This window comes from Panthera leo, chromosome B4, assembly GCF_018350215.1.
Source record: "Panthera leo isolate Ple1 chromosome B4, P.leo_Ple1_pat1.1, whole genome shotgun sequence".
NCBI lineage: Eukaryota > Metazoa > Chordata > Mammalia > Carnivora > Felidae > Panthera > Panthera leo.
Window position 1 is genome coordinate 197,408 of NC_056685.1, and position 24,560 is coordinate 221,967.

Consider the following 24,560-nt stretch of genomic DNA (forward strand, 5'->3'; position numbering starts at 1 on the left):
CAGCAACGTGGACGTACTTAATGCAGCTGAACTGTGCACCTGAAGGTGGTACGAGGGTAGGTTCTCAGTTAAAATTTAATCATTTGGACATTATTTTGGGGACTCTAATTCGTCGGGTTCTCAACAGGGCTATGCCTGTCTGTCTGGAGGATCCTGTCTGGAGGTCCATCAGTCCAGCTGGCTCCCCCAGGGTCTGTTCTGAGCTTGTCAGTTGTCCCTTTAAGCAGAATGTTCCAGCACACAAGGACGAAGGCAAGAGCACTCACCAAGCTGCACGCCTGCTTGCAGTTTTCTGTAAAATCACAGGTAAGCAGGAGGCGTGGGAGGAGGTCACATGTCACTTCAACAAGCTGACCACGAACAAATCCCATCATTTCGTGGCGCCTGTCACGCACGCAGCCCTCAGCTCTGGCCCCGTGGTCCCTGCACCAGCCCTGAGCAGTGGTTGGGCCTGCGTCTGAGCAAGCAGCCAGGTTTTCCTCCACAAAAAGACTATCAAAGAATGAGTTTACTGAAGCAAAGAGATGCTTCACTTCTAAGAAAAAGTATCTAGGATTCATTCCTTTTAAAATAACTTTCACTTTCTAATGAGACAGTGACTGAGTCTCTAATGAGACTGAGACAGTAATAGGACAGCCACATGTGAAAGAATTAGGTGGATGCCCTTGGCTTTACATGGACATGTGAAACCTATTAAGATCCTATCATCAAATGGCATCCAAACATTTTGTTATGGTGGTTATTTTGTTAACAGTGAGAGCAGGGTAACTTAGCAGGATATAAAGACACAGGTTGAATGAGCAGGCCAGGAAGAAAGAAAGAGGGTTTTCACAGGCCTGTATTTTTCCACACCTACCAAAACACACTACTGGCCATTTAATTAAATAACACGGCATGTGTGTGTACATTAACACGATAAGGAGGGAAGAGAGGACAAGGAGGTGACGGGGTGCTCACCTAACGGGGGACAGCCGGCATTTCCTTCTGAGCAGTTCGTCTAAGGGAGCAGGTACAGTAAGAACAGAGGCCCCACCCTTTGCGGGGGTTCTGCCGGACCCTTTCTCCTTCTCGAGGCCTGAGATCATGACCACACGTGAGGGGGCCTTACCCACGCCACAGAGCTCCTACCAGCTGGCAGTGACGGACTCCCTGCATGGCATGCCCAGGAGGGGCTCAAGGCACTCTGGCCACGCGGGCTCACAGCTCACGAGTAATCAGGAGACTGTGAACAACTTCTTCTGGAAAAAGAAACTGCAGGAGGCGGCTCTCTGCGGTGGGAGATTTCCCCCATGGAACAGGCAGGAAGTGAACTGAGTCCCTCAACTGTCAGAGAAGAAACACAGCGCTGGTAACACGGTGGCTGTGAGAACAGATGTCTGATTTTAGGGCAGGGTGGCCAGATTTAGCATATAAAAATACAGGACACTTGGTTAAATGTGAATTTCAGATCAACAATGATTTTTAGAGTACATGTCTATCCATGCATATTTGGGACATACTTGTCCTAAAAAAATTATTCCTCTTTTATCTGAAATTCGAATCTAACTGGCTGTCCTGTATTTTATGTGCAACTCCAATTTACAGGATTTGGTGGTGGTCTTCAGGGTAAGATTTAATGAATAAGCCCGTGGAACAAAAACTAGTCATTATGTTACTTATTTTTTATTTGTATTTAATTATTTAAATTTGGTCTTTACTGAAAAAAGACCACAGAACAGTTTCTCAGAAGAACCTAAAATGTTCTAGAAAAGTAAAGGAACATTTAATCAGAACTCAACAGTGTGTTGAATTGCGGAAGGGACTCAAAAATCTGTCCCAATCATTCAGAACTGGGTGGGAAGGGGAAACCAGAAAGAGGGCTGGAACTGGCATGTTCCTCCGGAACTCCCTCCCTCGTGCTGGGGACGAGGGCCCAGGAGGTTCAGGGACTGGGTCTCAGGTCACACTTCCAGGTGGTGGCAGAACTGTGCCCAGGTCTCAGTGCCTCAGTTTGTGGTTCCTCCTTTTCCTCTCAGGATCTCCTGACGGGACAGCAGGTGTCAGAACGGGGTGCAAAGAGCAGAAACAGCACTGGGTTTAAAAGGGGTACAGTCTCTAAGGGATGACGGATGGGGGAAAGTAAATAAAGAAAGCAGTCAAGGGGAAGAGCCTGCCTCCCCCATCTCCTGAAGTTTCCTTAGTGCGAGGCTGGGATGCTGCCCTGCCTCCCACACCTGCCCAGGGCCTCCTCAGATATGGCTTTGGGGCTCTCTGCCTGCACACCCAGCCCAGAAGGAGATTTCGAGAGGCTGTGTACATTGGGTTGGACTCTGAAAAGAGGAGAAGGAGACAAAAGGGAATAATGTCTTTTTTTTTTTTAACGTTTATTTTTGAGACAGAGAGAGACAGAGCATGAATGGGGGAGGGTCTGAGAGAGAGGGAGACACAGAATCCGAAACAGGCTCCAGGCTCTAAGCGGTCAGCAGAGAGCCCAACGTGGGGCTCGAACTCACGGACGGCGAGATCGTGACCTGAGCTGAAGTCGGACACTTAACTGACTGAGCCACCCAGGCGCCCCGGGAATAATGTCTTTTTAAGGAAGCCACAAACTCCAGAGAAGATTTTGGCCTTACAGGGTAGATGGAGGCTGGAAATTCACCCCGAAATTACCATGTAAGGGACACTTTGCAAAGTGTGAACTCTTCTTTTTTTTATCCAGTTATCTCCAGAGGTAAAGTCGTCTGATTTTCAAGAATACTCTGTAAGAAGTATTTCAGGAATGCACAAAACCCACACCACAACTCTGATCAATTAAATCTTCGATTATGAAGCAGCCACTTAGTTGGCTAAACAATGAATTCAAAGAGCGTGCGCCTGCCTGCAGACAGCCAGAAGCAGAAATAAGGGTGGACGATACATACTAGTAGGTGAAAAAGCCAATCTGTAACTACATATACAAGCGCCTATCTATCTATACACCCTCAAGAACGATACGTTGTTTACACGGATGAAATTATTTGATCATCACAATGCTTCTACGACGTAGGTACCCTTGATTCTGTGTGACACGCAGGGAACAGAACACAAAGAACACACGTGCTCAGGCTCACCTGCCACAAGGGGTGGCCACGAACCCAGGAGGAACAGGTCCTGCGTCCAATCGAACGGCAGGGAAACTATTGTGTCATCTGCTTCCAGGCAGAACCTCTGGGGTTAGCTCAGTCCACAAAGGGTCTGGGCAAGTCAGGTGCCCGGCACACCTCCTGGACAGCCACAGAGGACCGTGGGACCAGAAATCAGAGATTCAGTAAGAAGTGTAATGTGAGGTTCCGCGAAGAAGCTCACGCCAATCATACCAGGAGCCAATCAAAAGAAGGGTCTCATTCCAGCTGGTCTGTCTTCATCCAGCCCCCTCCTGCCACAGACTGAGTCAAAAGCTCACCTGTGCACTTCTGTTCTGTGCCTACTTCCCACGGGATCCTGACCCTTGGTTAACCACTGACCAGGGATTAATGGACTATCCTTGCTTTCCTGAGACTTAGCACTTCGGGTTGGGAGGAGTAAGGAAGCTAAGAAAGCTTTATGATAACATTGTATCCATAAGATGAAACTCCTAAAACTATTACTTTAAGTGCTGAAAAATTTCCCCCCCGCCGCCCGGTCCTATCTCAAGTCTGCAAAATGCAAGTGCTTAAGATCCAATTAGAGGTGACTGAGAGACCACGAATTCATCTTACATGAACATATTAGAAACAATATTTTAAAAACACTTTTAAGTAGTCCCAAAGCCATGCCATCATTTCCCTTGTGCACAGTGGAACTAAATTTGTTCCAGAAGTAGGAGCAGGATTATCCTTGCCACTTGAGGCAAAAATGTTCTCCATGGTGACCTCCCAAACACTGTGGTTCATAGAAAACAATGGGAATTAAAAACAGAGGCAGAGGAGCGCCTGGGGGGGCTCAGCTGGTTAAATGTCCGACTTCAGCTCAGGTCATGATCTCACAGTTCCTGAGTTCGAGCCCCGCATCAGGCTCTGCGCTGATAGCTCAGAGCCTGGAGCCTGCTTCGGATTGTTGTCTCCCTCTCTCTGCCCTTCCCCTGCTTGTGCTCTCTCTCTCTCTCAAAACTAAACATTAAAAAAATCAAAATAAATAAAAAAATAGACACAGAAAGTCCAGTACAAATCAAATCAATTTGGGAAATCTATTTGATCACAGGTTTCCACAATGTGGCTGTCCTTTGTCACCTGTCTTTCCATGCGTGCATATGCGAATGCAGTCTCTTTCTGGGGATACTGCACTTAACACGCTGACAGGCTAACCCTCTCCAAGTTAATTAGATCATAATTACGTAGGTGCCCTGGGGCTCCCAGTGAGTGTTCTAGAGCAGCAGGAAGAGTAATTAATCCCACAACTGAATCTTCATACAGTGGAAGTCAGGACAAGAGCCCCATTTTTTTTTTTTTTTTTACACTAATGGTGACAAGACAGAGAGTCGATATTTTCAAAGCTCTGTTTCACCTGCGCCCCGCCGGGACCCCCGGTCACCCTGGTGCTGTGGCCCCACGGGTCCCTGGGAAGGCTGGCTTTACCACACCCCCTCTGAGCACAGGGACACTGAGGTCACAGGGCCTGCCCAGAGGTGAACCCCGTTCACTTGGACCGCAGAGCCTCTCCGTCGCCATCAGCTGCAGCGTAGGGCACACGTGTTACATGTTGACAAAGGTCAGAAGTGAGGCTAGACACTTGAGCTGGAGGACAGCTTCTCTAGGGAATATCCAGGGTTGATGGTGTTTGAATTGGACTGGACTTGAAAGTCGGGGGTTGGCGTGGAGACCGGAGGCCCCGGGGGCACGGCTCACCGCACAGGAGGAGAATCGGCCCAGGAGGCAGGAACCGGACAGGTGAGGGGGAGGTGCCACGGAGGTTTTCTGCTTCAGAGAAGCAGGGCCCGGGCGGCACCCTGACCGGCCCACAGCCTGGCTGCAAGGTCGATTACAGGTCACAGGTCGTGGGAAGTCGGCCCTCGGGAAGAGGCAGCGAAGGACCCCGAGAAAGCGCCCGCAGGGAGGCTCCGGGGACAGGCCTCGCTGCAGGAGTGGCTCCGTCAGGTTCCAGGGCCTCTTGGCTTTGGTTTCCGGAAGTCAAAGGCGGAAAGAGGGGCAGGGGAGCTAAGTCCAGCACAAAACTTTTGGGGTCTGAAGACCTCCCTCAGCTCTGGGCCACCTGTGTCTTTGGATGGCAGGGGAGAGAGGCGAGGACGTGAGACAGCGTGACTGGCGGGCGGGCGGCCAAACCAGAGCGACAAGTGTGCAGCCCCGGGCTCTCCTGGGAGCGGCCTGGGCAGGGCACACGCGGGCGCCTCCGGTGCATCCTGACCCCGGCAGCCAGCTGGGCGCCCCGACACGAATCCACGTGACCACGGGCCATGGTGATCAGCAGCACCACCCAGTTCTCTCTGTAACGTGCGACTGCCAGCAGGTTCACGAGGACGTTTCCTTCATTTTCAGATGACCTCATCAGAGAAAAGCACCTGAGATTACAGGTTAGGACAGAAGTGTCACTTAAGAGGCCGCCGGACTCCAGGGTCGGAGAGCCGGTAAGTCTCCACGGAGCGCTTCCTGCATCTGAGGCGCCCCCCACCCCCCTCAGCCACGCCCCCACTCCTGATTCCACCTCATGTTGCCTCGTGGCACGTTTCCTCCACGGAAAGATATGCCGAGGACCTTGGAAGGCAAGGTCACGGGCACTGCAGGGAGTGCCTACCGTTCTGCTCTTCTCCAGGAAAGAAAACTCAGCCCCCGAGTCCCGCCACCCCCGATGCTCTGGGACCCGTGGACACAAGATGACAGCCTCTGCTCTGATGGCTCCGTGACTGCAGGCCACCCTCCTGGGGGAAAGGGCCGTGGTTTGACCCAGGTGTTTGCGCCCCGTGTGTTTCGAGCTCCAGGCCACACACAAAACGGTGTGTTACTCAAACAGGGATTCTTGGACCAGCCCCCGTCCAAGAAGGTATAAGAGGCATAATAGTATCACAATATTATTTCCAGGTTACTTTTCTAGGGGGGAAAGTCGATTTGTCCTAAAGCCCAGAAGTTACTACGTGAAAACGTGTACATGCCCTTGGAGCAAGTTACGTGAACGCTTCGAAGCCAAGTTTCTGAACCATGAAGATGCTCCAGATGAGACTTCGTGGCGGGGCAGCCGGCGAGGCGCAGTGGGCACGTGCTAGTCTCTGCCCTCGGCCTCCGGGAGGGGCCTCCTTGGTGCCAGAGGGCTCTAACCTTGGTGCCCCTTGAACAGAAGGGTCTGAAACGAGGGCCCCGGGCGCCAGGTGGGACGTGGCTGGCTGAACACAGGTGGTGCCTCCCAACATCAGCTCATTGCGATCGCACGTGGGGGGCTGACTGTGCCCAACAGGAGAGTGTCGTCTGTGTCCCCAGCCCCCATCTCCTGGATGCCGGCCACCCTACTCCCCAAACTGTGCTCAGCAGGCACAGCCCAACATCCACGGGGCACAAGCCCTGTTGGGAATGCCCACGAGAGTCGCGGTGGTCCTCTCCAGGCTGGCTGGCACGTGCACGGGCCGCCCCTCAGTCTCCACAAGCCCGCTCCCAACACACCCACACGACGACTCCGTGTTCCTCCAGGAGCACGCCCAGGCCACCAGCTGTGACCATGAACTCCATTCTTCCCACTGTTGTACAGCACGAGGACACACATTCGTAGGCAAGGGAAGGAGACACGCGGCCTCTGGCCATCACCACACATCCATCGGCCCCCACTGGTCATTTATGGGTCACACCCGTATGAGGTCTACGCTCACTTGTCCCATTGCAACAACGACCGGGCATGTCCCTCGTTACCAAAAAGAAACAGTCTATTTGAGGGGGAGTCTGTAGGAAAGACAGCGCATCCTCCTCCTGGCTGGGGAGGAAATTCCCGGGAAGGTCCTCACCTTGCTTCCACGCCCCCCACTGCCCCCTCCCAGTCTGAGGCAAACTTACAAAGGACCCCCTTTCATTTCTGCTCAAGGCTGCTTGGGAAGCTGCACAGAAGGTAACTTCAGTCCTGTTTTAATTTTCCACAGAAACGTCTTCACAGAAAATTACAATTCAAGTAAAGGAACGTGGGCGGAGCACTGGGGACTTGAAAAGGTGTGACTCTGTCCCCAGCCAGAATGGTGAAGGAAGAGCAGCATGTGTGGTCACCCCCCCCCCCGCCCCTACCCCCCGTTGCAGACCTCAGGGTCCAGGCACAGAGTCGCCTGCCCCGCGGGAACAGAGCACAAGCGGAGGGATGCCGCGGCTCAGGCTGGCCCAGCTCTCCTGCTTGGCTCGGGGCCACCATGCTCAGACAGGACGGACACCGAGCTCCTTCCCCCTCTCGACAGCCCTGCACGCGGGGCCATCAAGACACAAACCCGGAAGCTCATCGTACCTGTCGTGCCTCAGAGCTCGCATGTCAACATACACGGTGGTTGGGTCAGGTCCCGAGGTCCCCTGCAAGCAAGGAGACAGTGCGGTTAGCTCAAGTTTGTGCGGGAGGAACCGGGGCTGTGCTTCCTACCAGTTAGTGAGCATTTCTTTGCTAAAACCTCAAACTAAAAGCACTAAGTGCACAATTCCCTCCAAGATGCCTGCTAACTTCCAGTCTGATAACCTCAGTTCTGAAAGGAACACCTTACTAGGATTATGCTGGACTTTCACACAGCTGAACTATCAGTCACATTTACAAAAATAAGAAGGAAAAGACACGTGCCACACGTCTTGCGCAACGGAAAAGGGCTGGAACTGCCCAGACGTCTGGCTAGCAGGCTGTCAGGGATAGGAAGCCTCGTTTGCTGAGAAGTTGCTACCACAGGCACCCCAAAAGATGTATTTTTAGAGGTCAGGATGTAGAAGCAGAACACATGACACGAACTCACAGCTCGAGAAGGAAACTCTGCTTGTGCCCTGGCTTTCCTCCAGCAGAGGGAGGTCATCTTTGTCTGGGACATAGGTCAGGGAGGCTGTGTGTGTGTGTCAACAGCCCAGTGAGCCCGGGAGCACCCTGTGAACTGCGCTATCTAACACAGGGGGGCCCACAGATCTTCTCTCGGCACCGTGAATCCCTCCACAACATGCTGGGTTGACTTCTCACCAGCGATTTCTATGTAAGAGCTACGTAATTAAAGCTATATTACAAACCCAAATTCTACCTGTTTTCTTGGGAAGGCAATGTGGTACCTTGGGTAGAAAAAGATGGGGCCCAAAACACGTTTCCAAAAAGTGCCACAGCCCTCACAACTTATTTGAAGAAGTATGCTAAAATTCCCCAGCGGCAGATCTTAACCATGTGCCGCACGGGACTAAGATAAAGACACCTCCGTTAAAACGTGCTGCTCCTACCCCTCCTGGTCACGGTCTCCCCCCGCAGACACGGGGAGCAGCACACGCAGCCGGCCTCGGCAGGAGCTTCCACCCCGTGTGATGCAGACCTGGGACTCCCCGGGGGAGCCGTGTCACAGACCAGCGCTGGGTGGGGAAGGGCTCTGACGTTCTGAGTAACGCAGAACACAGCGCCACAGAAGGCCGATTCAGAAGTAAACAAGTCAGGAAACGGGTCACTAAACACAGGAAGTGGAGCAAAACGGACAGAACCCCCAAACCGGCAGGGAAACCACTGACTGTGTACACGGAAGTGTCTGTCGCGAGTGCGCGACGTTCGAAGAGGTCTGGGAGAGCAGGTCATGCCGGGTGCCAGTCCTCCGCCCGCGGCCCGCACACCCCAGCCAGGCTCCGCACTCCACTTCTAGTCTGTCCCACCGCTGGAAGCTGACCAGACGGCGGGGAGGGGGGCACTGGTGTGGACGTACAGGAAGGTCCCCTACCTGCTCGGCCGCCTTCCACAGCCTGTGGGGCTACAGCAGCAGGGCGGGAACAAGAAGAAAGGAGAGAACGCCACACCAACAGGACCACAGGGAAGCGACACACAGACACGCAAACAGAACAACCCAACAATTAAAATGGGATGAGGAAGGGGGGGTGGGGAGGAGAACGCAAAAAGCAGGGAACAAAGTAAAAAGAAGATCAAAAACAATGTCAAATATGGAAATCGTTAAAATCAATCACTGTACCATTAAAGGCTAAAGAAAAAAAAAAAAGAAAAAAATCTTAGATGTCAACATACCCACAGAGCAACGGAAGAGAGCCACAGAATGACTGATCATGGACACACAGACCCGAGTAGTTTCTTTCATACGTGAGGTCGATGGTATTACCAGACAGTTTAATTTTATGGTGCTCTAAGTTTCTTTTCTTTTCTGAGGCAATTGGACATATGAATCTTACTGGCCCAATCTGTTGAACGTTCCCTCACTGAAACACGGTTGCCCCTTGAACAGCACGGGTCTAAACTAGGCAGGGTAGCTTCCATGCGGGCTGCTTCAGAGAAATACAGGGCAGTGCTGCTAATGTATTTCCTTTCCCCTCATGATTTTCTTAGTAACGTTTTTGTTTCTCTAGCTTGCTTTACTGCAAGAATACAGTATGTAATACCCATAATACACAAAATAGGTGTTAATTGGCTGTCTGTGGTATCACCAAGGCTTCTGGTCAACAGCAGGCTATTAGTAAATTTGGGGGGAGTCCGAGGTTCTGTGAATTTTCCACTGTGCGGGGGTCTGCACCCCTAAGCCCCCACGTTGTTCAAGGTCCACTGCAGCCCTAAGTCTCCCAAGACAATCACGAAGGAGAGCCTGGACACGTTTACATCTAAAATCAGGGTGCCTAGCCCTGCTCATCCACAAGGCAGGATGCAAGAGGCCAAAGTACACTTGAAGCATGAAGGAACCAAGCACCAGGCTTGCACAGGGTCCAGGTCAGCTGTCTGATGAGGGTTTTCCCAGGACCCTGGGTCAACCCCTCAAAGACAGTGTCTTCCATTTTTCTCTCATCTTCCATGATTTTGGTGCCCGCCTCTACCCCTTTTAAATGACTTACACTGGCATGACAGAAACACTCCAGAAAGCGCCTGGAGTCAGCTCCCGTAGTGCCACGTGTTTCCCCAGGTGACCGAGGGGTCTGATCCGATGTGCCCAGAAGCACAGAGTGGACACCATCCCACGAGCACTGCGCTGACGTACAGCCACTGGCGCCAACCCCACCCCGCAACCACCACTTCTAGCCAGACTCCATGACAGCAGCAATAAAAAGTAGTCATCAGCTGGGTTTCCTGGGCTGTGGGCAGTGGCACACAAAGCCAGACTGGAAAGCTATCACCGCTCAACACGGAGGCGGGGCGAGCCTATAAAAACAGCAACGGTGCCAGGTTTAAAACAAGGCTTCCCTGCTCCTGTCACTGCCTCCCACTGGTATCTACGGCTGCTGCCTTCTTGACAGGGAGCTGACGTAGGACACGAAGAAAGACCCAGGTAAAGGCATGTGCGCTTCAAAGGAACCCAGGACTTGGGATCTATTCCAGCCGAATGCAATGTTTTAAATAAATCCCTTCACGATTCCTTGAATCGCAAACATATTTTTTTTATTCTCAAGTTAGTGAACATACAGTGCAGTCTTGGCTTCAGGAGGAGGACCCAGTGATTCACCTCTTACATATAACACCCAGTGCTCACCCCAGCAAGTGCCCTCCTTAATGCCCATCACCGAGTTAGCCCATCCCTCACCACCCCCCCCCATCAACCCCCAGTTTGTTCTCCGTATTTAAAAGTCTAACTGGAGCAAAATAAGCCCATATTCTCTCTAAATTATTTTAATTCACAGATTTTGTTGCGATTGCTCAAGGCAGTATTTCGGAGAACAATACGTATGACTAGGAATGGATTTTCCAACTTGTGTAAGCACAGAAGGAACAACTCAGCACCAGGAGCAAAAGTGGTGTACTACATTAACGAGGGCTATGGGAAGGAATAGGTAAAGGGTTAGTATATAGGTGTTTCCAAACTTCAAAAGCCCTAAGGTACACAGATTCGAGATTTCAAGATACATATGAGGGACCGTACATCTAGCAAAATTTCCTCACTGTCACAAAATTAATTTCACTTTGCCAAAGGATGCAAGCTGGAGCTTTAAGGAGATCCCAAATGGGTAAAAGTGCCCTCAAGAATTTAGAGATCATCAAGCAGAAAGCACCGGCAGGAAAGAAAATGCACCCATTCCAATCAAGCTTATTCAGAAATGAAAACAAAGCATGTTTAAGTTTTAAGTTAATCAGGAAAAAGGACTCACTCTAAGGTTCCACTGTACAATAGACATGTCATGTACAGACATATTCATACTAAAACTCATTTTTTCTAGAGGTACAGTTATCAGTCAGGCATTAAGCACTAATTGAACAAATGAGTTATATCTCAATGTCAGCTAAAGATATACAGACTCACACCCTGAACAAAACTCCGACAAGGAACTTACTTTGAATGCTTCAGCCAGGCAGTGCTTAACTAATAAGCGACTCACACACCACAGTTAGCACAATCTAATATTAGCACACAGCCCCTTAAGGCTGAAAGTAATAAATTCCTTAAAGCCTAAGTAATAAACTGCTCACTGGAAATGTGTGGAACACAGTCACAATTCCAAAGCACTGATGTTGAGCATATCCACTGTGCTGCGTGTTGGAGGAAGTTTTCCATAAATGGAGGTCATGGAAGGCAGGTTCCCGGGGTGGGTTCCGGGGAGCATGCAGGGGCATCTGGGCACAGCACAGGGGCTCATCACTGGCCACTCTGGCAGCTGAATTTGGAGCAGGGTTCCTGCCTGCAGGACCCCAGCCAGGATGTTTGGCCCTCCAAGCAAATCTGTGTATTAACAATGATTTCTTCAACATTTTAATTGAGGTATAATTTACACACAACAAAATACACAAGTTTTTCATATCTGGTTACGTGAATTCTGACAACCGTATACACCCCTGTAACTACCACCCCAGGCAGTGTATACAAATTCCCTCACTCCATACCCTAAGAGGCTACAGCTTTGAGATTTCTAACACCACAGACTAGTTTAACCTGTCATTGGACTTCATACAAAGTAATACAGTGCGTACTGAGTCTTGCTTCTTTCACTGAACATGAGGATTCTGGAGTCCTCCGTTGCACCAGCAGCTCGCTCCTCCAAGATCTGGGGGAAGTATCGTGTGAGTAAGTCCTCTATCACACATTCTTGTATCCTGCTGCTGTTGAACATTTGGGTTATTTCCAGTTCCGGGCTGTCATGAAAAAGCTTGTACAAATATGTTTGTAGACGTGTTTTAGTATCTTTCGGGCGCACACGGAGACATGCTGGCTCACGGGGCTGAAATGCACTTATAAAAATCGCTCGATGTGTCTCCAACCAGCAACGAATAAGGATTCTAGTTGGTTCGCAGCTTTACCAACATTTAGTGCTGTCAGCCTTTTGGATTTTAATTATTCTAGGAGGTGATAAATGGAATCACCAAATTTTTTTTTTGGTAGTGAAAAATCACAATTTCAATTGAATACGGCATGTTGTGCTTTGACTCGTTTCCTTTTTCTTCGAGGTAGGAAGGACTTCAGGAATTACACAGAGTATGGAATGCTTCCCAGATCCACAGGTCACCCCGCAGGGGCTGTGCTCACCGGTTTGGTATTGTCCTGATTTTAGAGCATGTGCTGTCTACACAAGCACACCACAGGGTTGTAATCCGCACTTTCCTGATGACTACAGATGCTGACCATGTTCTATGCACTCATTGGACCTTTGTACAGCTCCTTCTGTGAAGTGCTCATTTGAGTCTTTTGCTGCTTATTTTAATAGGTTTCCTTTTTGTTGTTGTAGTTTTTAAAATATATAAACACAAGTCCTTTGTCAGATATGTTATTACAAATATACTTTCCCAGTCTGTATGTCTTCTATTAATTTTCTTTAATATATTAAAATTAATTTTAACTTTGATAAAGTCCAGTAAATTGTTTTTCTTTTATGCTTAGTGTTTTGTGCCCTAAGAAATCTTTCTATATCCCACATCATAGTCTTTTTGTATCTCCTCGAAGCTTTATTCTAATTTTTTAATGTTTATCCATTTTTGAGAGAGCTTGAGTGGGGGAGGGGCAGAGAGAGACAGAATTCGGAGCAGGCTCCAGGCTCTGCACTGTCAGCACAGAGCCCAATGCGGGGCTCGAACTCACTAACTGTGACTTGACCCAAAGTCGGATGCCTAATCAACTGAGCCACTCAGGCGCCCCTGGAAGCTGTGTTCTACAAGTTTCATTATGGACGTTCATGTCTATGATCCACCTAGAGCTGAATTTTATGTATTGTCCGAGAAAGGGATTGAGGTCACTCATACCAATATAAATCTTCAGTCGTTCCAGGGCCATTGGTCAAAAAACCTTTTCTTTCCCTGTTCAATGGACGTGGTAACATGGTGGGTCTATTTCTGGATTCTTTTTTTTTTTTTTTTCAGGTTACTTTGTTTTTGTTGTTTTGCTTTTCCCTGCAGGTCTCCCTCGATGCCACTATCACATTGTGTCGATCACCACAGCTTTAGAGCGAGTTTTGAAATCAGATAGGTAAGTCCTTCCAACACTGTTCTTTTTCAAGACTGGTTATCCTGTTTCACAATTCTGTAACAGCTTTAGAACCATTTTGTCACTTTCTTCAGGAAAGCCTTCTTAGATTTTGATGAGACTGATCAATTTGGGGGGAAAAAAAGTAATCATAAAAATACTGAGTCTCCCACCCCATGAATATGGTGCATCCATGCATTTATTAGAATTTCATTTCTTTCAGCAATATTTTGTGATTTTAGTGTACACCTTTAAGTGTGCCTTTCATTCTTAAGTACTTGCAGTTTTGGGTATTACTATAAATGGCATTTTAAAAATTTCATTCTCTGGTTGTTCACTGCTACTCTATAGAAATACTGTATTTTAAATGCCATATAGTTAACATATAGTGTTATATTAGTTTCAGGTGTACAATACAGTGATTCAACAGTTTCACACAATACCTGGTGCCCATCACAAGTGCATCCTTAATCCCCATCACCCACCCCCACCTCCCCTCTGATAACCGTCAGACGCTCTCTATAGTTAAGAGTGTTTTGGGGGGAACCTGGGTGGCTCAGTCAGTTAAGGGTTTGACTCTTGATTTTCACGCGGGTCATGATTTCAGCTTGGTGGTATCGAGCCCTGAGTCAGGCTCTGCACGGAGCACAGAGATTGCTTGAGATCCTCTCTCTCCCTGCTATCCCTCCCCTGCTCATGCTCTTGCTCTTTCTCTCTCTCAAAAAAAAATTCTGTGTTCTGGGTTGTCTTTCCCCTCCCCTCGCCATGTTAGTTTGTTTCTTAAATTCCACATATGGATGAAATCATATGGTATGTGTCTTTCACTGACTTATTTCAGTTAGAATATCCTCCAGGATCCATCCATGTTGCTGCAAATGTCAAGATTTCATTCCTTTTTATGGCTAGTATTCCATTGTGTGTGTGTATGTACGTATATACCACATATTATCTTCTTTATTCATCTACTAATGGACACTTGAGCTGTTCCCATATTTTGGCTACTGTAAATAACACTGCCATAAACATCAGGATGCATAGAAATACAATTTTTTATGTCTAAACTTAAAAAGATTATTTTTTAATTTACACCCAAGTTAGTTACCGTACAGGGCAACAATGATTTCAGGAGTAGATTCCTTAATGCCCCTTACCCATTTAGCCCATCCCCCCTCCCACAACCCCTCTAGCAACTCTCTGCTTGTTCTCTGGATTTAAGAGTCTCTTGTGTTTTGTCCCCCTCCCTATTTTATATTATTTTTGCTTCCCTTCCCTTATGTTCATCTGTTTTGTATCTTAAAGTCCTTATGAGTGAACTCCTAGATCTGTCCTTCTCTAATTTCACTTAGCATAATACCTTCTAGTTCCATCCACATAGATGCAAATGGCAAGTTTCATTCTTTTTGATTGCCGAGTAGTACCCCATTGTGTGTGTGTGTGTGTGTGTGTGTGTGTGTGTGTGTGTATACATATCACATCTTCTTTATCCATTCATCCGTCAATGGACATGTGGGCTCTTTCCATACTTTGGCTATTGTTGATGGTGCTGCTATAAACATGGGGGTGCATGTGTCCCTTTGAAACAGCACACTGCATCCTGTGGATAAATGCCTAGTAGTGCAATTACTGGGTCATAGAGTAGTTCTATTTTTAGTTTTTCGAGGAACCTCCAGACAGTTTTCCAGAGTGGCTGCACTAGCTTGCATTCCCACCAACAATGCAAAAGAGATCCTCTTTCTCCACATCCTTGCCAACATCGGTTGTTGCCTGAGTTGTTAATGTTGCCATTCTGACAGATGTGAGGTGGTATCTCATTGTGGTTTTGATGTGTATTTCCCTGATGATAAATGATGTTCAGCATTTTTTCATGTGTCAGTTGGCCACCTGGATGTCTTCTTTGGAGAAGTGTCTATTCATGTCTTTTGACTATGTCTTCACTGGATTATTTGTTTTTTGGGTGTTTGATAAGTTCTTTATAGATTTTGGCTACTAACCCTTTATCTGATATGTTGTTTTATCAGATATGTCTTCTCCCATTTCATTGGTTGCCTTTTAGTTTTGCTGGTTGTTTCCTTTGCTGTGCAGAAGCTTTTTACTTTGATGAGGTCCCAATAGTTCATTTTTACTTTGTTTTCCCTTGCCTCTGGAGATGTGTTGAATAAGAAATTGCTGTGGCCTAGGTCAAAGAGGTTTTTGCCTGCTTTCTCCTCAAGGATTTTGATGGCTTCCCATCTTACGTTTAGGTCTTTCATCCATTTTGAGTTTATTTTTGTGTATGGTGTAAGAAAGTGGTCCAGGTTCATTTTTCTGCACGTTGCTGTCCAGTTTTCCCAGCACCACTTTCTGAAGAGACTGTCTTTATTCCATTTGATATTAGTTCCTGCTTTATCAAAGATTAGTTGGTCATACATTTGTGGGTCCATTTCTGGGTTCTCTATTCTGTTCCATTGATCTGAGTGTCTGCTTTGGTGCCATGTATAAATTTTATTTTGTGTCTTTGTAACTTCACACACTAACAATTGTAGTTTTGTAGTTCCATGGGAGTTTTTACATTCACTATCCAGCAGTCTGAAAAAAAAACAAACTTTAGCTCTCCACTTCCAGAGTTTGGGCTTTTTATGCCTTATCACATTGGCTAGGACTTCTAATACAATGCTAATGTTCCTGATTTTAGGGGAAAAGCTCTCAAAGTGGACCACTGAGTATGAGGTTCCAGCTTTTTTATGTTTTAGCTCAGATTGAATAATTTTCTCAGATTGTCTTCCTAGTTATCTCATGAATGAGCACTGAATTCTATCAAATGCATTTCCTGCATATATGGATACATCATACTATATTATTTTTCTCCTTCATTCTGTTAATATGAATTACACTGTTTTTAAATGATAAAGCAACTGTGTATTCCTGAGCTAAAACATGTTTGGTTAGGATGCACTTTTAACTTAAAAAAAAATGCTTATTTTGAGAGAGAGGGAGGGAGAGAACGAACAGGGGAAGGGGGGGAGAGAGAGAATGAATATCCCAAACTCCAAACTCAGCACAGAGCCCAATGTGGGGCCCATGACCCAAGCCAAAATCAAGAGTTGGATGCTAGACTGACTGAGCAACCCAGGTACTCCTGATGTACTACTCTTTGTATATGTTGCTGCATTTAATATGCTAGTATTTTGCTGAGAATTTCTTTTATGTGGGATACTGGCCTGGATTTTACTTTCTGGGAATTTTTTTTAATGTTTGTTTATTCTTGAGAGACAAAGTAAGACACAGCATGAGCAGAGGAGGGGCAGTGAGAGAGGGAGACACAGAATCTGAAGCAGGCTCCAGGCTCTGAGCTGTCAGCACAGAACCTGATGCAGGGCTCAAACCCATGGACTACAAGATCATGACCTGAGCTGAAGTTGGACACCTAACCAACGGAGTCACCCAGGCACCCCACTTTGAGAATTTTTGTCAGATACTGGCATTTAGGTTATGCTCCTTTCATAAAACATGTTTGACAGTGTTCCATTTTCCTCTTTTCTGAACAAGTTTTTCTAGGATTGGTATTTTTTTCTGTGAAATCATCTGAGCCTAGACATTCTTTTTTTTTTTCTCTCTCTCTCTCTCCTGTGAAGGTTCTGGATTGTAGATTCACTTTCTTTCTTGTATATACTAAATTACCTTCTTATAATTACCTTCTCCATCCCTGCAGTATTCTCTGTTTTGAAATTAATATTGCTAGATAATCATATAGCCACTTCAGCTCTCCTTTAAGGTTAGTATGGTACAACTTTTCTGTCCTTTTCCGTTTAATCTATTTGTGTTTAAAACGTGTTTGTCTCTCTGCCAAAAATAAATAAGCATTAAAAAATTTTTTAAAAAAAGGGAGCATCTGGGTGGCTCAGTTGGTTGAGCATCAGACTTTGGCTCAGGTCATGATCTCGCAGTCTGTGAGTTCGAGCCCTGCGGCAGGCTCTGTGCTGACAGCTCAGAGCCTGGAGCCTGCTTCAGATTCTGTGTCTCCCTCTCTGACCTTCCCCCACTCATGCTCTGTCTCTGTCAAAAATAAATAAACATTAAAAAAAATTTAAAACGTGTTTGTTGTAGGCTACATATAGTTAGGTTTTGTGCTTTAAAAATCCAATATCATGATCTCTGCATCTTACTTGGGGTGTTTAGACCATTTATATTTATTGAATTACTAACGTGGTCAAGTTTAAATCCATCTTTTTTTATTCATTCCATCTATATTTTTGCCCTTCTTTTCAGACTTGTTTTGTATTTAGTATTGCTTTATAGGTGCATTTTATCTCCCTTATTGGCTTATTAGTTTATTACCTGCTTAAAGAAAACAAAATTCATGGTCACTTTTGGGTTTATGGCACACATCTTTACCACAGCCTACCTTCAAGTGATATTATGCCACTTTATGTATGGTATGGAAACCCTGTGACCTTATACTTCCATTTCTCCCTTCCCAACCTCTGGACAGTTGTCATACTGATTTTCACATATGATAAACCTCACCACATATTACCGTTTCTGTATAAGCCATCGATAATCTTCTAAAGAGATTTAAGTAGTGGTAAAAGTCTTATATGTTTACCAATGTAGCTGCCATTTCCAACACTACTCATTTGTTGTACAGATCCAGATTTCAATCTGGTATCATTTCTTTTCTGAAAGGATTTTAATATGTCTTCCTGCGTGGGTATGCTGATGGTAAATCCTCAGCTTTTTTTCCTGTGGCTAAAAAAAGGAGTTAGCCTGTGTTCTTGAAAGATATACCCACTGAGTGTAAAATTCTAGGTTGATAGTTCTTTTCTTTCTGTAAAGATGTCCTCTACTGTCTTTTTCACATCATTTCTGATAAGGAATATGAAATGATCCCTATCATTGTTCCTTTGTATGTAACTTGCCTTTTCCCCCCATCTGGAGGCTTTTAAGATATTCCCTATAACACTGGTTTTGAGCAATGTAAGCAGTTTCCTTCATGTTATATTGGAGGTAGCTGAGCTTTGAGATTTGTGGGTTTATAGTTCCATCAAAATTAAAATAGTTCTTCATATATTTTTTTCTGGGTACAGACTCCTTCTTCCTCTTTTGGGGACTCCAAGCTTCTTATATTAAGTCACCTAAAGTTACCCCACAGTTCACTGATGTTCTTACCATTAAATTTTTTTCTATGTTTTATTTTGCAAAGTTTCCATTGCTATGTCTTCAAGTTCACCAATACTTTCTTCTGCCATCGATTCCATCATTATATTTTTCATCCCAAATATTGTAGTTTTCCTTTCTAGAAGTTCAATTGGCTTTTTCCCCCTCTTTAACACTCCATGACTCTTCTTAACTTTTTGAATATCTGGAACATAGTTAAAATAACTCTTTTAGTGTCCTTGTCTGTAAATTTAACATCTGCATCAGTTTACTTCAGTTCTGATGGACTATTCTCTCTCCTCACTGTGGTATTTACCTGTTTTGTGTAATTTTTAATAGTGTATCAGACATTTATTAAATTTGACCTTACTGGGTGCTGGGTATTTTTTTTAATCCCTATAAATCTTCTTGAGCTTTGTTCTAAGTCAAATTGCTTGGAAAGAGCTTGGTCTTCCTGGTTCTTGCTTTAAATATTTGTTAGGTGGGACCTGACCAGTGCCTCATAAATTATGAGATTCTCAGTGTAGTTGCTGGGAACAAGCAGTATTCACTACAGTCCTTTTGGCTGGTTCTTTCATGGTTTTGAGTACTCTTATAACAGGACTGATGCTGATTGGTGTTCAGAGGGATACTTGAGGCAGGTCCTCTGTGAATCCCCGGGGCTCTCCGTGTCTCTCTCCTCTGCAGCACCCTGTCCTGTCACCTGCAGCCACCTTTGTCTCCTCAGACTCAGCTCCATCTCCCCACTCAAAGAGCTCACCAGGCTCTGTCTTCCCTCAGCCCTTGTCTACTGTGCCCTGGAAGCTGTCTCAAAGCAGTGATCTGGAGAAATCACAGGGCTAACCTTGCTTCTCTCAAGGCTTTTCCTTCTTTGTTCCCTGGTATCTAGTGTCATGCTTCCTGTATTTGACCATTATCTGCTTGTTTCAGGAGAGAGGATAAATCTGGACCCTGCTATTCCATCTTGGCCAACAGAAGAAATCCCTATCCCTATTACATGTACTTTCCCCCCTCCCTCACTCCTCCTCTCTCAGATATGTTTAGGTATAATCTGCATGCAGTAAAATTCATCCTTAAGTTTACAGGTTGATTGAGTTTAGCCAATATATAGTCATGTAACCACCATCACAGGACACAGAAAAGTTTCATCACCCCAAAAGTCCCTCCTGCCTCTTTGCAGTCAATTCCTTCCCCTGGCCCTCAACACCTGGCAGCACTGATCTGATTGTTGTGCCTACAGTTTTGCCTTATCCAGGATATCATGTAAACAAACTCAAACTCATATAGTATGCAGACCTCTGTGTCTGGCTTCCCTCACCCAGAAAATTGTTCATGAGGTCCATGCTGTTCCCTGCAGGAGTCTATTCCTCCCATTCGATAATGGAACAATGACAGTAATGATGATGATGATGATGATGATGATGATGATGATGATGATGATATATGTTGCTGCATAAACAGACTACAACCTGCCCCTTGTCCTCAGGTAATAGATATGTAGCTGTTTCCAGGTCTTGATGATTATGAACGAAGCTGCTATATACGTTGTGTATAAGCCCTGAAGAGGATGGATACTGTCACTCCTCTTGGGTGAACACCCACGAGAGAACTGCTGGGTCATATGGGAAGTTCATGTGCAACCATACAAGAAACTTACAAACTGTTCTCCAAAGTTGCTGCACTGTCCCACACCCCAACCGTGATGCACAAAGACTTCAAAAATTGCCCCAGTCCTTGCCAGCACGTGATATTATTCTCTCTTCTCCTAGTGATCAGTATTGGTAGCAGTTTGCCAAATTTATTTTTGTAAAGAATCAATTTTTAATTGTACTGAGTTTTCCATTTGTCTTTTCTATTTAATTCATTTCCACATTTTTATTTTCTGTTTTCAACTTTGGGTTTTAATTTTTTTCTCTTCCCTAGAGTTTTTAAGGTGGAAGCTTAAATAGATTTTAAACTCTCCTCCTCCCTAACACAAACATTTACTGCTGAACACTTCTTTAGGTGCAACCAACAAAATTTGTATGCTATATTTTCATTAACAATCCTTTTAAAGTGTTTCCTAATTTTTCACATGACTTCTTCTCTAATTCATGGCTTATTCATAAGTGTGCTAATTTCCAAATATTTCAGGATTTTCTGGCCATCTTCCTATTATTGATTACTAGTTCAATTACATCACAGAGAACATACTCAGTGATTGCAGTCTTTTAATATTCATTGAAAATTGTTTTCTAGTCTTTCTCGGAGAATTTTTCAGGTTTGAACGAAATGTCAACTCCACAGATGCTGGTGTCTGAGTCTGCTTGGGCTGCCATAACAACATACCACAGACTGTGTGCCTTAACAGAAACTTATTTCCTCATGGTTCTGGAAGCTACAAGTCAGAGACCAAGGAACCGGCAAGGTTGTGTTCTGGTGAGTGTGCTCTTCCAGACTTGCTGACAGCTGCCTTCTTGCTGTGTGTTCACATGGCTTTTCCTTACTGTGTGTGCAGGAGGGTGTAAGCCCTGAGTTCCCCCCCTCTTGTGAGGACACCGACCCTATTAGATTAACTCCCCACCTCTAATGAGCTCCTTCAGCCTTTATTACCTTTTTGCGGGCCCTCTGTTTAAAGTCGTAACGGGGTTAAGGCTTTAACATGTGAATTTTGTGGGGATACAATCCAGTCCATAGAAGTTGAGTACAGTGTTCTTAAACTTCCGTTACATCAGGTTAGGCCACAGTGTTGTTAAAATCGTCTACGTGCTGATTTTTAATGGGAGAGAGATGTAAAGTCTTCAATTATGACTCTGAATTTATCTCCCTTCCCTCTGAATTCTGTCAGTTTTGTTTCACGTATTTTGAAGCTCAGTTTTTGGGTGCACATGCATTTAGGATTTTCGTTTTACTGGTGAATTGACCCTTTAACTATCATGAAATGGACACCTGTTCACTTTTTGGTAACCTTTATGTCTAACACGTTGTTTTTTGTTATGTTTTAAATTCAAGTTAGTTAACATACAGAGTGGTATCTGGTTTCTGGAGTAGAACGCAGTGATCATCTCTTACATATGACACCCAGTGCTTATCCCAGCAAGTGCCCTTCTTAGCGCCCATCACCCATTTAGCCCATCCTTCCACCCACCTCCCCTCCAGCAACCCTGGGTTTATTCTCTGTAGTTAAGCGTCCCTTACGGTTTGCTTCCCTCTCTGTTATTATCTTGTTTTTCCTTCCCTCCCCCTCTTCCTGCACCACCCCCCCCCCGCCCCCCGCACCATGTTCATCTGTTTTGTTTCGTCTTTTGCAGACTTTGTGTTTACTTTCAATCTGTCAATACCCTCAAAGTTAAGGTGTGCTTCTTGGAACTACATACAGCTCAATCTTTTTAGCCTGACAATCTCTGCCTTTTAACTGGCCTACTTAATTTACATTTAATGTAACTGTTGATATAACTGTTTCCTGGTCCCTTTTGTTTTTGTTCCTCCTTTCTCCCCCCCCCCCCCCCCCCCCCCCCCGGCACAGAGTATTTTGGGTATAGCGTTTTATCTGCTCTATTGACCATTGTGTTTTAGTTGTTGAGGTAGACATTAAAATTTGCATAATTTACCACAACCCACCTTCACATAAGATTGCTTTATGACAATGAACAGCAGCGTATTTCTGTCTGCCTCCCTGCCTGCCCTGAGGTTTGTTGCCCCATGTGCTGCTTCTACTCAGGCTCAGAGGCCTCAACCGTCTTTTTGTGTGTTGGGTAGTTAATAGTCTTTAAAGAAATGTAAGGTATTTACATATCTATACAGTGATAGAAAAAAGATCACACATTTACCTGTGTTTACCTTTCCAAGCATTCTTCCCTTCCTCCTACGGGTCTGACCTGCCTCGTGTGATTGCTCTACCTGAGCAACTCAGCCAGACTTTGCTGAGATGATGTCTCTCAGCTTTGCGCTGTCTACAGAATCTGTGGTTTTCTTCCCAAAAGGCACTTTCGCTGGATAAACGGTTTTAGCACTTTAAAGACAGCACTCCACTGGATTCTGACTTGTATTGTTTCTGTCTTTTCTTGTCCTTTATGCACTCTGCCTTCACTTTTAGAGCTGCTTTAACACCATCTCTAATGTTGGCATTTGATGAGGATGCGACCAGGTGTGTTTTTACTTACTTGGACCTCACTGAGATGCTGAGTGTGTAGGTTGACACCTCTCATCAGTCCTCACCATTATCTATTCAAACTGCTCTTTGTCCCATTTCCCTCCCCTGCTGGGATCAGACTACATGGAGTCAGACAACCTGAGGTCACCCCAGAGATCTCAGAGACTGGTCCATTTTGTATCTTTCCTTTTCTCCTTGTCTTTCAACTTGGGAGAGTTTCTACTGATTGGACTTGAAGTTTACTCACTGGCCCTCTCCCCTGCTGCTGGAACCATATGGAATCCTCTGTTCCTATGTCTGCAGCTTACATTTCTAGCATTTCCATTTGCTTTTTTGTAGTTTCTGTCTTTTGGTGATCTCTTCACGCCAGGTGTATACCTTTTCAATTAGATCCTTTAACATACATTTCATAGTTATTTTAGAGCGCTGGTAAATTCCAGCATGTCTGCTCTACTGACCATTTCTTCTTATGGCCACATACTAGATTTCCTTTTCTTTCTGTAGGTCTTTTGGTTTTTTACTGCAAGGCAAGCATTGCATTTAAAAGACCAGTGGAGACTGAAGTAACAAACATGCTACTCCTGGAAAGGGCACACCCTTCTCTGACCTCGTCTGGGTGTCTCAGTGAGTATGCTGCAGGTGGTCTGGGCTCTCCCAACAGCTCCAGTGAGGTGCCATTCAATGCTGGCTTCATGACAGGGCAGGACCAAGAGTTGGAATCTGAGACTCTGGACACCAGCTTTTTGCCTGATGAGGTGGTTCTCCCTTCTGTCCAGCCTCTCCCCAGCTGTCTCCATTCTGCAGCCCAACATCCAGCCTTTGGAAGGCAAATGTGCCGTGTTTGGTGAAGGCCCAGGGGGCTGAGAGGCACGTGTTCCTGACACACCTCCGTCTTCAGAGGACAAGAGTACTGCACCCAGCAGTGTGGGGCTGCCCAAAGGAAGGTACTCGATTCCTGCTCTCTGCTCAGCCCTCAGTCCCTCTGCTTCCCACCCACTGAAGGCCCACAGCCTCTCAGAGGAAATGGTTTCCCTTCCAGGGCCCCTCCTGAGGTTTCAGAATCCTGTTGCTTTGCTTTTACTGGAGGCCTGAAGAACCTTAGATGATTCTCTCGGCTCTCCTGCCCTGCAGACCCCTCTGGACAGCGCTGGTGCAGGGATGCAGAGTGACGGAGCCGTGCTCCTTGGGATTTTCACCCTCCTCCCCACACTACATGCCACATCAGTGCTCTGGCTGGTCTCTCTGGCGAATTCCTCCTGCCGCTCCTGTGCCAGGATGAAAACTTGGGTCTCTTCTCTCCACAGAGGACTTCGGTTCATTGACGCTTCTGGAAGCTTCAGCTCTCTGATGGATCATAAAACCTTTTAACTTGTATATATTAACCAGATTGTTTTAATTGTTAGGGTTGGAATGTGACTTCTACAGCCAAGTAAAAAATGGAAGCCCAGAGTTCTTTTTAATAAATGTATCTTTTACTAACATCAAGCAGAGCCGGTTTCTGTGGTTGGTATTAAGCACTTGATTGAATCAGAAATTGCTATCAGGAGTGGCCGCAGTGAGAGACTGGCAGGGAAATGAGTGGGTCTGTTAGGACCAGAGGTAGTGAAAATCCAGCTCACGTGCCAGGCCAGGCTGTGGCAGTCCGTGCCGCGTACTGACTAACCAGTTAATTAGCTAACTTTCACCAAGGTCAGCAAACCCACGTGCAGAAAAGAAGCCTGCCTGCTTTTGCAGAATTTCCCAGGAACACAGCCATGACCGTTGGCTCACATGCCACCTGCTTCTGCT

At 46.0% G+C, this 24,560-nt stretch overlaps 1 protein-coding gene and 1 long non-coding RNA gene across 9 annotated transcripts in view; one reads left to right on the forward strand and one right to left on the reverse strand.

The window, feature by feature from the left end:
* The window catches only part of DIP2C (disco interacting protein 2 homolog C), a 412,233-nt gene that overhangs the window by 20,403 nt on the left and 367,270 nt on the right, over nt 1-24,560 (reverse strand). For all 8 annotated transcript variants that reach the window (XM_042944702.1, XM_042944701.1, XM_042944703.1 and 5 more), the window contains one exon: nt 7,420-7,481. In XM_042944702.1, coding sequence (XP_042800636.1) covers nt 7,420-7,481 — 62 coding nt within the window. The remainder of the gene's footprint in view (nt 1-7,419; nt 7,482-24,560) is intronic.
* On the forward strand, nt 134-7,174 carry LOC122223790. Its single transcript, XR_006204477.1, has 3 exons — nt 134-306; nt 5,490-5,578; nt 7,070-7,174. It is a non-coding gene; the product is annotated as an uncharacterized LOC122223790 (long non-coding RNA).